Source organism: Oncorhynchus kisutch, linkage group LG26 (genome assembly GCF_002021735.2).
Source record: "Oncorhynchus kisutch isolate 150728-3 linkage group LG26, Okis_V2, whole genome shotgun sequence".
Taxonomy (NCBI): Eukaryota; Metazoa; Chordata; class Actinopteri; order Salmoniformes; family Salmonidae; genus Oncorhynchus; species Oncorhynchus kisutch.
The window spans coordinates 27,783,980-27,801,479 of record NC_034199.2 but is presented as its reverse complement, the minus strand read 5'-3'; the positions used below and the strand labels follow the sequence as shown (position 1 = coordinate 27,801,479).

At 45.6% G+C, this 17,500-nt stretch overlaps 1 protein-coding gene across 2 annotated transcripts in view; it reads right to left on the bottom strand.

Moving 5' to 3' along the window:
• The window catches only part of LOC109881965 (ephrin type-A receptor 3), a 144,367-nt gene that overhangs the window by 100,563 nt on the left and 26,304 nt on the right, over positions 1-17,500 (bottom strand). For both annotated transcript variants that reach the window (XM_031805582.1, XM_031805583.1), the window contains exon 3: positions 14,572-15,232. In XM_031805582.1, coding sequence (XP_031661442.1) covers positions 14,572-15,232 — 661 coding nt within the window. The remainder of the gene's footprint in view (positions 1-14,571; positions 15,233-17,500) is intronic.

The window sequence follows — 17,500 nt, the reverse complement described above, 5'->3', positions numbered from 1 at the left end:
TTCATGACCTCTAGTCCAGGGTTATGTTCATGACCTCTATTCCAGGGTTATGTTCATGACCTCTATTCCAGGGTTATGTTCATGACCTCTAGTCCAGGGTTATGTTCATGACCTCTAGTCCAGGGTTATGTTCATGAGGTGATTATAACTGAACTCATCCAGAACACTTAGTTCTGTTTTGCATTACAAAGCTTTGTCTCTTCTTTGTTCTTAGTGAACACAGCCATGGTTTTTCTAATCACTTCCCTCCATCCCCTCTTCCCCAGGTTTCTCTTCTGTCTATCAGCTTGGCCGGTCTCCACACATGGCTGGTCTGGGCATGCTCTGTTGTGTTTGGCATTCAGACTGGAGAGATGGCTAAATGCCTGATCACTGAGGCCTGACTGGCTTTAATCAGCTGAGGACACACACACACACACACACACACACACACACACACACACAGCTCTCCCTAAAGTGATGACTGGACTGAGGAACTAACTGCATCCTTGGGTCAGATAGTTTCCTGGCTGGTGGAGACAGATGGAAAGATCTAGTTTATTTGGTGATCTGTTCACACACAGGTCCCAGTGGAGTGTTACCTACAAACCTGACTAAGACATAGGAGACAACAATATACACAGCACACTTCATACAGCGAGGTCAAGGACTCACACACACATCTCAAGCTGCAGTGAGTTGGACGTGGGGGTTGACGGTGCCAGCTGAGGGATACAGTACTGTAGAATGTTACTTCTGCTCTCAGCTCTCCATCTGTTACCCTGCTGTACATGCTGACTGATGATTGTTGAAACGTCAACCTAAACCTGACATCGCTCTGCATCATTTCCTGATTGTTGCTTCCTTCAACATTTCTCCATAACCACAGGCATCCACATCCCATTCCAGAAACATGTGAAAGCAACACACAGGCAACACACAGCAGCCACACAGGCCTCATAGCTGTACAGGCAGAACCAGATACACAGGCCTCATAGCTGTACAGACAGAACAAGATAAACAGGTCTCATAGCTGTACAGGCAGAACAAGATACACAGGCCTCATAGCTGTACAGGCAGAACAAGATACACAGGCCTCATAGCTGTACAGGCAGAACAAGATACACAGGCCTCATAGCTGTACAGACAGAACAAGATACACAGGCCTCATAGCTGTACAGACAGAACAAGATACACAGGCCTCATAGCTGTACAGGCAGAACAAGATACACAGGCCTCATAGCTGTACAGGCAGAACAAGATACACAGGCCTCATAGCTGTACAGGCAGAACAAGATACACAGGCCTCATAGCTGTACAGGCAGAACAAGATACACAGGCCTCATAGCTGTACAGGCAGAACAAGATACACAGGCCTCATAGCTGTACAGGCAGAACAAGATACACAGGCCTCATAGCTGTACAGGCAGAACAAGATACACAGGCCTCATAGCTGTACAGGCAGAACAAGATACACAGGCCTCATAGCTGTACAGGCAGAACAAGATACACAGACCTCATAGCTGTACAGACAGAACAAGATACACAGGCCTCATAGCTGTACAGGCAGAACAAGATACACAGGCCTCATAGCTGTACAGACAGAACAAGATACACAGGCCTCATTGCTGTACAGACAGAACAAGATACACAGGCCTCATAGCTGTACAGGCAGAACAAGATACACAGGCCTCATAGCTGTACAGGCAGAACAAGATACACAGGCCTCATAGCTGTACCGGCAGAACAAGATACACAGGCCTCATAGCTGTACAGGCAGAACAAGATACACAGACCTCATAGCTGTACAGGCAGAACAAGATACACAAGCCTCATAGCCGGACTACTAATTAACAGTTCTGTCAGAAATCACATAACCTCGTCACTCTCCACTCTTACCTGTCTCCCTCTTACCTGTCTCGCTCTTACCTGTCTCCCTCTTACCTGTCTCCCTCTTACCTGTCTCCCTCTAACCTGTCTCGCTCTTCCCTGTCTCCCTCTTATCTGTCCCCCTCTTACCTGTCTCCCTCTTATCTGTCTACCTCTTACCTGTCTCGCTCTTATCTGTCTCCCTCTTATCTGTCTACCTCTTACCTGCCTCGCTCTTATCTGTCTCGCTCTTATCTGTCTCGCTCTTATCTGTCTCCCTCTTACCTGTCTCGCTCTTATCTGTCTCCCTCTTATCTGTCTCCCTCTTACCTGTCTCCCTCTTACCTGTCTCCCTCTTACCTGTCTACCTCTTACCTTCCCCTGTCTCCCTCTTACATGTCTCCCTCTTATCTGTCTCCCTCTTACCTGTCTACCTCTTACCTGTCTCCCTCTTACCTGGCTACGTCTTACCTTCCCCTGTCTCCCTCTTACCTGTCTCCCTCTTACCTGTCTACCTCTTACCTTCCCCTGTCTCCCTCTTACCTGTCTCCCTCTTATCCTCCCTTGTCTCCCTCTTACCTGTCTCCCTCTTACCTGTCTCCCTCTTACCTGTCTACCTCTTACCTGTCTACCTCTTACCTTCCCCTGTCTCCCTCTTACCTGTCTCCCTCTTATCCTCCCTTGTCTCCCTCTTACCTGTCTCCCTCTTACCTGTCTCCCTCTTACCTTCCCCTGTCTCCCTCTTACCTGTCTCTTGTCCTGCTGTCATAGCTACACCACTCTCACCCATCTCTGTCACCCCCACTTCTTACCTGCACCCCACCCAGCACTGGGGGTCTCCCCAAATAGCCCCCCCCCCCCACATCTCTATCTGGAACCCCTCCACCCCTCTCTTTCTACCCTCTCCCTTCTCCTTCTCCCTCGCAAAACCTCTCCCGGACCAGTGATGCATTCCTGGCCTGTAGTTAGCAGCTTTGAAGTCAACAGCACCATAGGAACCAGAGAACCAGAGCCTGCTGTAGAGAGGTACTGCCTGGCCTACTGTCTATCCCCAAGCCCTGTCAGCCTTTTCTGGGAGATAACCTGATCAAATATTGAATAAGCCCTCCTCTTGTGTATGGGGCTTGGCCCAGGATCTAGAGACAGGCAACACTGGGGCAGGGGGCCAGGGGCCCTCATACACACACTGGTGTTGCCTGGAGACTATTGTTCTGTTTTCTCCTCCCAGTGGTGTATTCCTGGTTTAGACTGGCTGAATGGAGTCTTTAATAAAACCTCTATGTTTGGGATCTGAACTCTGTGTTATGTACCATAGACAGCTTCTCTCTCCCTCTGGAGCCCCCCAGCCACTGCAGTCTGGAGACAGTGTTGTTGCTGTGGGCTGCAAACACTTTAATTAGTTTGCTTCGGTAGAATGGGGTTGAGAGGATTCTCAAAAAGTCAAATATCTCTGGAGGGGTTTGTGCCTGTTGCTGTTTATTTTCTGTGTTTGGGGCATCTTGCCATCTGCATTCCCCTCAAAAGCACTCTCTCACACACACACAGCAGAATACACTCAGATTTAGTCTACAGTCACTGTGAGGGATTTATCTGAACTCTGTCTCAACACAAATATGATGGCTGGAGGAGAGTTATCGATCGGACACAGATCACTATATATCAATCTCCTTTACTTACGCCATGGAGAATTCCCCTTGGCTGTCAGAAATGGTAGGTTTTGGTAATACGGTCTCAGAGTATACCTAAAGCTGTTAACACACTAATGGTACTAGTTTCAGAGTATGTGAAAAGCCTGTCAGATGGGTGTGAGAGAGTATGTGATAGAAGACTAGACCTTGTGGAACCCTGAGCTCTGCTGCTCTGATCCAGGCCCATGGTGGAGTCATCTAGGTATATTCTCTGTGTGATCAGGCCCATGGTGGAGTAATCTAGGTATATTCTCTGTGTGATCAGGCCCATGGTGGAGTAATCTAAGTATATTCTCTGTGTGATCAGGCTCATGGTGGAGTAATCTAGGTATAGTCTCTGTGTAATCAGGCCCATGGTGGAGTAATCTAGGTATATTCTCTGTGTGATCAGGCCCATGGTGGAGTAATCTAGGTATAGTCTCTGTGTGATCAGGCCCATGGTGGAGTAATCTAGGTATATTCTCTGTGTAATCAGGCCCATGGTGGAGTAATCTAGGTATATTCTCTGTGTAATCAGGCCCATGGTGGAGTAATCTAGGTATATTCTCTGTGTAATCAGGCCCATGGTGGAGTAATCTAGGTATATTCTCTGTGTGATCAGGCCCATGGTGGAGTAATCTAGGTATATTCTCAGTGTGATCAGGCCCATGGTGGAGTAATCTAGGTATATTCTCTGTGTAATCAGGCTCATGGTGGAGAAATCTAGGTATATTCTCTGTGTGATCAGGCCCATGGTGGAGTAATCTAGATATATTCTCTGTGTGATCAGGCCCATGGTGGAGTAATCTAGGTATATTCTCTGTGTGATCAGGCCCATGGTGGAGTAATCTAGGTATATTCTCTGTGTGATCAGGCCCATGGTGGAGTCATCTAGGTATATTATCTGTGTGATGAGGACCATGTTAGAGTCATCTAGGTATATTCTCTGTGTAATCAGGCCCATGGTTGAGTAATCTAGGTATATTCTCTGTGTGATCAGGCCCATTGTGGAGTAATCTAGGTCCATGGAAACAGTCATGCTGAGGGTTTACGACGGAAACAACCCTGGGTCGGGTAGTGCAGGATAACCAGAGAGTGTCCCTGTCACTGATAGAGAAACCAGTGACACACACACACAGAGTGAGTCACAGGCTCTGATAGAGAAACCAGTGACACACACACACAGAGTGAGTCACAGGCTCTGATAGCTTCCATGTGGGAAATGACCTCGCTTTAGGAACAATATAAGTCCAGGGCTTTGCTAACAAAGAGGTGTAATTGGTTCGAACTCAAAAATATGCTGCATGAAGTTGACTTCATTATTCAACGCATCGGGGAAAGTGTACACAGACGTTTCGACTTCACAGCCCTCTTCAGTGTGGTCTAACTGTAATACAAATTAGCCACAAAGAGATACATAATAATTATTGGATATGGGAGCAGGCATGAAGGGCAACTCACAAATCAATCGCCTCAGGTGTCTACTCACCTAAACATATCCCATCAATTCATGAGATAGCCCACCAAAACAGACATCAAGCAAGATGTTCATAAATAAGTTGGGGCCAATTCTGTGTGTGTGTGTGTGTGTGTGTGTGTGTGTGTGTGTGTGTGTGTGTGTGTGTGTGTGTGTGTGTGTGTGTGTGTGTGTGTGTGTGTGTGTGTGTGTGTGTGTGTGTGTGTATGTGTGTGTGTTATTAAAGGTGAGTGCAACATTCGCTCCTAGCTAAGGTGTCAAGCCCTAACCAGTCCAGGTGAAATCACATACAGGATAACAAATCCCAAAGACACACGTCCACACTATTCCTCACTAGAAAAGCCTTAGTGAAAAGTCCTCCTTGCTGTGAAAACCCTGTGAGACTATGATCTGCCTCTGAATGCACAATGCTCTCTCCAGCTGAGGTTACACTCACTCACCAGCCAGTGAGGCTTAGGAGGAGATGGACCCAATGCTGAGCCAGCGTGACAGAGGAGGTTAGAGACGCTAGCAAGAAGCACAACACACACAATCTACTGCAAGAAGCACAACACACACACTCTACTGCAAGAACCACAACACACACACTCTACTGCAAGAACTACAACACACACACTCTACTGCAAGAAGCACTGGGTTGAAGCTCTGGAGCAACTTTATCACTAGCACTAACATGTGCATGTTCTTCTAGAGATGCTGTCACTTATATAACACCAGGACCAAGAATCATAATGATCTAGGGAGTAGAGTAGTGTGTGTGTGTGTGTGTGTGTGTGTGTGTGTGTGTGTGTGTGTGTGTGTGTGTGTGTGTGTGTGTGTGTGTGTGTGTGTGTGTGTGTGTGTGTGTGTGTGTGTGTGTGTGTGTGTTTGCGTGTGCGTGTGTGTGCGTGTGTGTGTGTCCGTGTGTGTGTGTGTGTTTGCGTGTGTGTGTTTGTTTGCATGTATGTGTGTGTCTGTGTGTACATGTGAGTGTGTGTGTACATGTGAGTGTGTGTGTACATGTGAGTGTGTGTGTACATGTGAGTGTGTGTGTACATGTGAGAGTGTGTGTGTCTGTGTGTATATGTGAGTGTGTGTGTGTACATGTGTGTGTGAGTGTACATGTGTGTGTGAGTGTACATGTGAGTGTGTGTACATGTGTGTGTGAGTGTACATGTGTGTGTGTGAGCGTACATGTGAGTGTGTGTGTACATGTGAGTGTGTGTGTACATGTGAGTGTGTGTGTACTGTGAGTGTGTGTGTGTACATGTGAGTGTGTGTGTACATGTGAGTGTGTGTGTGTACATGTGAGTGTGTGAGTGTGTGTGTGTACATGTGAGTGTGTGTGTACACGTGAGTGTGTGTGTGTACATGTGAGTGTGTGTGTACATGTGAGTGTGTGTGTGTGTACATGTGAGTGTGTGTGTGTGTACATGTGAGTGTGTGTGTACATGTGAGTGTCTGTGTACATGTGAGTGTGTGTGTACATGTGAGTGTGTGTGTACATGTGAGTGTGTGTACATGTGAGTGTGTGTGTACATGTGAGTGTGTGTATACATGTGAGTGTGTGTGTACAGGTGAGTGTTGTGTACATGTGAGTGTGTGTGTACATGTGAGTGTGTGTGTACATGTAGTGTGTGTACAGGTTGTGTGGTGTGTGTGTACAGTGAGTGGTGTGTACATGTGAGTGTGTGTGTACATGTGAGTGTGTGTGTACATGTGAGTGTGTTTGTGTACATGTGAGTGTGTGTACATGTGAGTGTGTGTGTACATGTGAGTGTGTGTGTAACATGTGAGTGTGTGTGTGTACATGTGAGTGGGTGTGTACATGTGAGTGTGTGTGTACATGTGAGTGTGTGTGTACATGTGAGTGTGTGTGTACATGTGAGTGGTGTGTGTGTACATGTGAGTGTGTGTGTACATGTGAGTGTGTGGTGTACATGTGAGTGTGTGTGTGTACATGTGAGTGTGTGTGTACATGTGAGTGTGTGTGTACATGTGAGTGTGTGTACATGTGTGTGTGTGTGTACATGTGATGTGTGTGTACATGTGAGTGTGTGTGTACATGTGAGTGTGTGTGTACATGTGAGTGTGTGGTGTACATGTGAGTGTGGGTGTACATGTGTGTGTGTGTATGGAGTGGGTGTGTACATGTGAGTGGGTGTGTACATGTGAGTGTGTGTGTACATGTGAGTGTGTGTATACATGTGAGTGTGTGTACATGTGAGTGTGTGTGTACATGTGAGTGTGTGTGTACATGTGAGTGTGTGTGTACATGTGAGTGTGTGTGTGTACATGTGAGGGTGTGTGTACATGTGATGTGTGGTGTACATGTGAGTGTGTGTACATGTGAGTGTGTGTGTACATGTGAGTGTGTGTGTGTACATGTGAGTGTGTGTGTGTACATGTGAGTGTGTATGTACATGTGAGTGTGTGTGTACATGTGAGTGTATGTGTACATGGTGAGTGTGAGTGTACATGTGAATGTGTGTGTGTACATGTGAGTGGTGTGTGTGTACATGTGAGTGTGTGTGTACATGTGAGTGTGTGTGTGTACATGTGAGTGTGTGTGTTACATGTGAGTGTGTGTACATGTGAGTGTGTGTGTACATGTGAGTGTGTGTGTACATGTGAGTGTTGTGTACATGTGAGTGTGTACATGTGAGTGTGTGTACATGTGTGTGTGTGTGTGTGTGTGTGTACATGTGAGTGTGTGTGTACATGTGAGTGTGTGTGTACATGTGAGTGTGTGTGTACATGTGAGTGTGTGTACATGTGAGTGTGTGTGTGTACATGTGAGTGTGTGTGTACATGTGAGTGTGTGTGTGTACATGTGAGTGTGTGTGTACATGTGAGTGTGTGTGTACATGTGAGTGTGTGTGTACATGTGAATGTGTGTGTGTACATGTGAGTGTGTGTGTGTACATGTGAGTGTGTGTGTACATGTGAGTGTGTGTGTGTGTACATGTGAGTGTGTGTGTATACATGTGAGTGTGTGTGTACATGTGAGTGTGTGTGTGTACATGTGAGTGTGTGTGTACATGTCAATTGAACACCACTTTTTTACACCGCTCCTCACCCTCTTGCTAATCGTTTTTCCCTCTGCTCTCTCTCACACACACACACACACACACACACACACACACACACACACACACACACACACACACACACACACACACACACACACACACATAAAAAGATTCAGTCATGCATGTTAGACTGTGATTCTATAGCCGGGACCATGAGCTATTGGGCCAGGCCTGCGTCATTCTGACCCCTACAGCCTATTTGGTCGACTCCAGATTGTTCCAGTCCACTACAGACCGCCAAAGATCACCACAGAGCATTTACTGTGAGTCCATTAGGAACTATTTCCAACAAGTTTAGACCAATGCAGAAACGGTTTCAGTCCACCTCAGCGCTCCTCATTGAGGCTGAAAGAAGTACCAGTAGCTCTGGTAGGGTCTGTGCCAGAGTGTTTTAATGTGTGTGTTTTCTTCGAGGCAATCAGTAACCCATTGTGTTTGAGCGTGTACCTCCAATCAGTAACCCATTGTGTTTGAGCGTGTACCTCCAATCAGTAACCCATTGTGTTTGAGCGTGTACCTCCAATCAGTAACCCATTGTGTTTGAGCGTGTACCTCCAATCAGTAACCCATTGTGTTTGAGCGTGTACCTCCAATCAGTAACCCATTGTGTTTGAGCGTGTACCTCCAATCAGTAACCCATTGTGTTTGAGCGTGTACCTCCAATCAGTAACCCATTGTGTTTGAGCGTGTACCTCCAATCAGTAACCCATTGTGTTTGAGCGTGTACCTCCAATCAGTAACCCATTGTGTTTGAGCGTGTACCTCCAATCAGTAACCCATTGTGTTTGAGCGTGTACCTCCAATCAGTAACCCATTGTGTTTGAAGGTGTACCTCCAATCAGTAACCCATTGTGTTTGAGCGTGTACCTCCAATCAGTAACCCATTGTGTTTGAGCGTGTACCTCCAATCAGTAACCCATTGTGTTTGAGCGTGTACCTCCAATCAGTAACCCATTGTGTTTGAGCGTGTACCTCCAATCAGTAACCCATTGTGTTTGAGCGTGTACCTCCAATCAGTAACCCATTGTGTTTGCGCGTGTACCTCCAATCAGGTTTGGGGTGTAACGGATTACAAAACAACTCTAACTGGAATACGTTACGATACCAGAAACAATATTGTAATCAGATTACATATTACTTCTAAGATGACTTTTGAATTCAGAAAGGATGTGACAAAAAATTGAATTCGACAACTTTCTGTTTTCTCAATGACATTCAAATCAACATTGAAAAAAGGTGCAAGTTTGAGTTTGTTCCATCTGAGCGAGTCTGACCACAAGTCAGAGACCACTAGCATGACACACCGAATGTGTTTGATGGATTGAGGGAAAAGAGCAGGAATAGGCTTTTGTAGGCTACGGTCCAAGCTGTCTTCCAATGATATGACTGCTGTCGGCATCCAAAGATTATCCAACTTGAATCAACACTTGGAGGTAAGGATGACAGCAGTGGTGTAGTCTACGGGTAATACGGATATCACTTATTATTCATATATTCATAGTGCATTGATGTGAATCACACTGCTGCTCTCTCAATTAGATATTTGCGCCTTGTGGATGGCTGTTCACAAATGTATACATGGAAGTGTATTTTAACCCAATAATGATTGAATTCAAGAAATGTAAGATGGTTATAAATCATTGTTTTATTGCGGCCAGTAGAAAGCAACAGCTGCAGTGCGGATCCCAGCCTACGAAATAGAATGTGGAGGGAGTTCCTCCCTTCTAAACTCCCCTGTGCCATTCTGCTCTATACTGGCAAAAAAACTTCTCGCTTGCACAGTTTTTGGTAGTTCTCAAAACATGCCATTCCGAGAGCAGCATTTATTTTTTTACCCGAAGCAATGAGCCCAAAGAGTCCTTCATGACAAAAAAAATCTTAAACAAGAGAGTAGGCTAATAAGTACTTTATTTTTGGATTATGCTCAGGAAAAACAATTTGGCTAATCCTCATTCCGAAAGTATTCAGTCCCCTTGACTTTTTCAACATTTTGTTACATTAAAGCTTAATTCTGAAATTGATTAAATTACTTTTTTCCCTTATCAATCTACACACAATATCCAATATTGACAAAGCGAAAACAGATTTCTAGAAATGTTTGCAATGTATTAAATATAGAAAACCGAAATACCTTATTTAGAAGTATTCAAACCCTTTGCTCTGAAACTCGAAATTGAGCTCAGGTGCTTCCTGTTTCCATTGATCATCCTTGAGATGTTTCTACAACTTGATTGGAGTCCACCTGTGGTAAATTCAATTGATTGGACATTATTTGGAAAGGCACATACCTGTCTATATAAGGTCCCACAGTTGATAGTGGATGCAAAAACCAAGCCCTGAGGTCAAAGGAATTGTTCGTAACGTTCCGAGACAGGATTGTACCGAGGCACAGATCTGGGGAAGGGTCCCAAAAAATGTCTGCACCCGGTTGCGATGCAGTGCCTTAGACCGCTGCACCACTCGGGAGGCCCTCAGAACAAGATTATTGACGAAAAACGCTAACCAGCGCCTTTTCAGGGGAAAGTAATCTAAAAGTGACTGAAAGTAATCAGATTATGTTACTGAATTTTAGTAATCCAAAAGTTACGTTACTAATAACAATTTTGGACAGGTAATGTAATGGATTACATTTAGAAAGTAACATACCCAACCCTGCCTTCAATGCAACACAAACATGTCAGAGACTGTATCACTCAAACTAAAGGCCACGTGTATGACTAAGGCCAGTGTGTGACCTCTATGTGTATGTATTTTCTGTCTTTGTGTCCGCTGTGTTAGGCATGAACTCGCTTGAGCTGGCATTCTCAGAGACCCAAACTGCTCAACACACATGAACACACACACATGAACACACACACATGAACACACACGCAGTGTGTGAGCAATAGTGAACAGTCTTGCTGCTTGCCTCCATGGCAACACCCCCCCCCCACACACACAGCCTAAAATAAGACCCAAAACATGCCAAAACATCTACAGATCAAATCGCTACACAGTTACAACTCCATAATGACCAGAGCCCATATTGACAGAGAGCCAGTACTGGCCCATTGTTGTGTTACAGATGATCTGGAGATGATCTGGCTAATGAACATCCGTGTTTAGACGAAGAGACCAATCAATCTCTCCACAGTCATCTAAACCACTTCTAAAGCCAGTGTCAGCCTAGAGGAGGTATCAGTGGGTACTGAAAGATAAATGTAGAGTGCTCTTTCTTTCACACACACGTACACATAAACTAAGACAGGGTAGAAACAACAGCTAACATCACATGAGCCGATGTGTGTGTGTGTGTGTGTGTGTGTGTGTGTGTGTGTGTGTGTGTGTGTGTGTGTGTGTGTGTGTGTGTGTGTGTGTGTGTGTGTGTGTGTGTGTGTGTGTGTGTGTGTGTGTGTGTGTGTGTGTGCGTGCGTGCGTGCGTGTACATGTGCGTGCATGTACGTGCGTTAATTTGTGTGTGTGTGTGTGAGTGCATGTGTGTGTCTGATAAGTAATAAGGACTAGTGTGTGTGGGGACTGTGTGTCTTGGTAAATCCAACAGGAATGTAAACCCTCGTCTCTCTCAGAGGAACTGGCGAACAGCTGCTGACACACACACACTGTGACACACACATCCGGCTGGATTCTGAGCGGCCTGTGTTTGCTGTTTTAAGCTCAAATTAAGTTTGGAGGACTTACACTGATAGTAAAACGGTGCTAGATCACCTACTCTGGTCCATTGTAACGCCAGAGGACAGTGTCACTCCTCTCCACTGGGCGACAATGTCTGTCCACAAAACTGCACTGAACAACTGTTTGTTACTAGCATGATAAGGTGAGGTGTCTACCCATCATCTCTCTACGGCTGAAGCAGATACAGCCTATTACAAGGTTGAGATCCAGTTAAGTGAGACCCTCCTGAGTGAGGTGACCTTCAGTGCTCAGACAACCTTAAATTACTGGCAAAGCACTTTAAGTACATTGAACTTTGCTCTTAATGCTAGCAGACAATGCTTGAATGCACGCACACACGTGTGTGTACACACAAAGAAACACACACATATAGACTGAATCACACCACATACTGTATACACTGAAACACACCACATATACACTGAAACACACCACATACACACTGAAACACACCACATACACACCGAAACACACCACATATACATTGAAACACACCACATATACATCGAAACACACCACATATACATTGAAACACACCACATATAGACTGAATCACACCACATACTGTATACACTGAAACACACCACATATACACTGAAACACACCACATACACACTGAAACACACCACATACACACCGAAACACACCACATATACATTGAAACACACCACATATACATTGAAACACACCACATATACATTGAAACACACCACATACACACCGAAACACACCACATATACATTGAAACACACCACATATACATTGAAACACACCACATATACATTGAAACACACCACATATACACTGAAACACACCACATATACACTGAAACACACCACATACACATCGAAACACACCACATATACATCGAAACACACCACATATACACTGAAACACACCACATACACACCAAAACACACTACAAATACACAGTGTATACACGTTGTAAACACTGAGACATATACGCTGAAACACATCACATATACACTGAAACACACCACATATACACCGAATATACATATACACATTGTATACACGTTGTATACACTGAGACATATACACCGAAACACACCACATATACACCGAAACACACCACATATACACTGAAGCACAACACATAGGCGGCAGCAGGCTAAACCTGTGTAGCTGGACGGAGTGTTTGTGTTCTTTTGAAGCCTCACTATGAAAACATCCCTCAGCTTCACACACATTTCTGAACAAACACACAGAGCTATAGAAAGGGATAATTATGACAGTTTAATACAATACCCCACATTCTCTACTAAATCCTTCAAATACACTCTGAGGCCTATACAAACACATAAAAACACACACGCACGCACGCACACACACACACACACACACACACACACACACACAGCAAAGAGAAATGGAAGATGCTGCATCACTTCTCAAAGAAAACACACTCCATTAAATATTCAGTGAACTATAGCAGTAAAGCGTTTCTCTTCATCGTACTCAGAGTTACACTAACACACACTGCTAGGAGAATTAGGTCTGGATACCTAAACATTTCCCTGCGTTAGCCACTCTGCTACCCGCCGCACATTACACTGGCCCCCCAACACTCATCTGTCTGTTAACACTAGGGGCCTGGTGGACGAGCTGCGCACATGGCCCCTCGCTGTCGCAGTTCATGGGGGGCTGTGTGTGTGTGTGTGTGTGTGTGTGTGTGTGTGTGTGTGTGTGTGTGTGTGTGTGTGTGTGTGTGTGTGTGTGTGTGTGTGTGTGTGTGTGTCACAGAGCAGCTGTCACAGACTGGCGTAACATAAGCCCTTATTAGACTCCATTAGTCGTCAGTGAAACTAATAAGAGATTGTCAAATACACCCAAACATTCACACTACTCACACTGACAGGAGAGAGAGTGAGAGAGAGAAAGAGAGAGAGCGCAGCAGGAGGTATTGCCTCACACTACCATTTGTCTGTCTTCCTTTTAAGGGAAAGGAGCTTCTCTGTTACCCTTGACACCAGAACTTGAACTATGAGATTCGCTTTGATCTTTCATTACACTAAACATGACTCATTCATCCTTCCACAGACGCATCCATAGAATAGTGATTGCACAGAGAGTAGATCAATATCTTCACGTAGCGCTCAACACAGCACATTCCCATCTGAAAGGAGAGAAGAGGAGTAGATGGTCTCTTGGCGTGTCGGGGCTGTAGTCATTTCTTTGGGCTCCCACTGGAACCAACACACACTATATCACCATATTATAATATCTTTAAACACCATATGATACAACGTCATTTTCTCCAGGCCTATTTCCCAGCCCTGCACCCAAGTCAAAACACCCAAAACACCAGCCCAGTAACCTTTCATGACCCAGTCCTCAGCAGCACACACCCTTCTCTCTGATATCCCCCTCTCTCCATGGCCTCCAACAGCAGACACACACACAGAGAACTATGATCCTTCCTCTGTTCTGATGAGGTGAGAGAGGAGGAGCTCACTGATATACAGTAACTACTGCAAGCTGGTCCCTGTACCATATACAAACACAGAACTCCTCTCTCAACCCTCATACACACATCCCGTATCTGGTTTCTAGTGGTAGAACGAAGGCCAGAGGTGGCCGACAGATATAAGGTGTGTGTACATGTGCAGTAGATCAGGACTGAAACCTCACTTTCAAAACATTACAAGGTACTGTACACACTCAGAGCCTATGTTGAAGTCACTGTATATTTCAGCAATGGAGTGGGAGGGAGGTGGGAGAGAGAGATAAAATAAAGGGGAGAGAGAGAGGGAGAAAAAAGTATAAAAAGAAAGAAGGAAATGCATTCAGTGAACATTATAACTCTGTGTCTTACCTTGGCAGGAGCTCCCTCTGTCCTCATAGCCAACGTTACACAGACACTTCCCTATGGGCACTAGCCACTCCCCCTCTGTACTACAGTACATACGCGGTGGCTCCTCCTCCTTGGAGTGATTGACACACGAGCCCTTCACCTCCACCAATGACTGAGAGTCCATTGGCACGGTATCAGGGAAGGAGGCCAAGTTCCTCACAATGAATGGGCATTTCTTAAAGTAGACCCTGACTGACACCAGGGCCACACAAGCCCCCACATCCTGGAACGCCAGGTAGAAGCCCTTCTTCGTAACAGGCCCCACCTCCCGGACCTCCGTGTTGAGCTTCAGAATGCGGTCCCCCAGGTCCATCTGGGTGAAGCTCTCGTCTGCAGCGATGGTGTCGATCTTAGAGAACTGGTGTTCTCTGAAGTGACTGCCCTGGTCCTCGTCTGTCTCCATGTACAGCAGGTTGAAGGTCTCCTTGCAGGTCCCCAGGACCAGGGGGATGGAGTTACAGTCTCTCAGGGTGAACTTTAGCTCCACGTAGATCTTCTGGGCCGACTGGCGGGGGATCCAGTTGGTCCTCAACCAGTTGTTCTGACTGTACTCCATCACGTTACACACCTGGAAGGTCCTGATGGGAGTGTAGTGCTCGTCTACTCCGCTGATCTCCTCCCACTGAGAAGACGAGGAGATGCAGGGGGGAGGGATGAAAGAGATGGGAAAGGGAGGAAAGAGAATGAAGTCATTCATTTTCTAAACACACCAGGATACTCATACATCATGTAGTTTAGTCTCCCAGCGGTTAAACATTGAATCAAAGCTGTGATGAATAGGGAAACACTTGAACAATGGTTATTATTGTGGCTAAAGTGACATGTGTTATAATGTATGGCTTTAAATGCCATTATTCTCCATCAGAGTGAGTGGATAAATGAATGGATAAGTATTTCTTACACACAGAGGCCTGCTCTGGGTAAGAGAAACTTTAGTTTAATGATGAACAGAGAGTCTGTGTTTTCTATTACAATAATAGTGATTTATTTGGCAACCAACAGCATTCATAATTTCACTCCTTTTAACCCTCTCTCTCTCTCTGTCTCTCTGTCTCTCTCTCTCTCTCTCTCTCTCTCTCTCTCTCTCTCTGTCTCTCAAGGCCTCTACTAAAGCCAGGTATTCTTTCATTCACGTCTTCTACATATGGTAGTCTCTTTACATCATTAGGGGGGATTCTTTCTCCTCTTCATTCCACAGACCTTTAGCTTCCACTCCTAAAGGTCTGTGGTCTGCAGCTACTCAGCTGCTATCCCTGGCGCAAGGTTAGGAACAAATTTCTCCCTGTCTCTCTGAAAGGAGATCACTGTGGGACGTAGGAACCAGGATTTATACTATTATGACTTTATGTCTTCATGTACAGCGATATGATGCTAATTAAAATAGATCAAATTTGACTCAGCGATTTGCTCTTTCCACTAATACTGTCTTGGTATGAGTTCCCTCTGGGATGCACACACACACACACACACACACACACACACACACACACACACACACACACACACACACACACACAGGCATGCCAGTGTGGTTAGAGAGGGAAGCAGGGGTTAGAAATGAAATCCAGGTGGCAGCACAGAGTAACTGAGACTTGCCGTGTGTGTGTGTGTGTGTGTGTGTGTGTGTGTGTGTGTGTGTGTGTGTGTGTGTGTGTGTGTGTGTGTGTGTGTGTGTGTGTGTGTGTGTGTGTGTGTGTGTGTGTGTGTGTGTGTGTGTGTGTGTGTGTGTGTGTGTGTGTGTGAGAGAGAGTTATCCTATTCCAGAGAATGGCTGTGCTTTAAACCACTGCTGCCAAAACATATGAAAATGTTTATATGATGTGCAGCTCATACACTGGAGAATAGCATATTACATGGACCATCCCCTACCATACATGACATCATTATGACAAACTTCACTCCTCCCTCGCTCCTTTCCACTCTTTCTTCATCCCTTTCTGCATCTCTCTTTGACACACACACAGCATGAGATGTCATCTCTCAACTGCACAGGCTCTCGCTCCTCTCCAGCTCGGATGATGACAGTGGGCTTGTATAATTATCTCTTTGCAGTACTGATACCAACAAGGGGGAGAGGGGGGGATAGAGAGAGGAAGAGAGATAAAGAGAGGGAGAAATGAAATTGGGAAACCAGTTGGTATGTTTGGCAAAGCCCTAACCCTACACCCATGTGTGCATTGGCTATGAAGCCATGCCAATGAGCATGCACGCACACACACACACACACACACACACACACACACACACACACACACACACTGGCAGCTAGCTGAGTCTCTGGCAGCGGGGCAGTGAGAGAGGAGAGCTGGTGTTTCAGAGAGGGAGATATGTAATAACCTTATAATCCTTCTCCTGATCACGTTACAGTGGAATTACATTGGTTAGACAAGACTGTCATGTCTACAGTCCTGTAGTAGTATTATATACATGACCTCTGTGAGTTAGCCTTCACACACACAAACACATTCACCACACACACACACATTCACCACACACACACACACATTCACCACACACACACACACATTCACCACACACACACACATTCACCACACACACACATTCACCACACACACACACACATTCACCACACACACACACATATTGTACGTATAAGTACACACACTTTCACACACACAGTTTCAATACTCTTCCTCTTCATTTAAATGCCTATGAGGTCAGAATGACAGAGTTACTGGGTTTCCATTATTGAAGAGAGAGAGTGGGGGAAGGAGAGGGGGGGGGGGGCGGGAGGAGGGAGAGAGAGGGAGGGGAGGGAGAGAGAGGGAGGGGAGGGAGAGAGAGAGGGGGAGGGAGAGAGAGGGAGGGGAGGGAGAGATAGATAGAGGGGGAGGGAGAGAGAGGGAGGGGAGGGAGAGAGAGAGAGGAG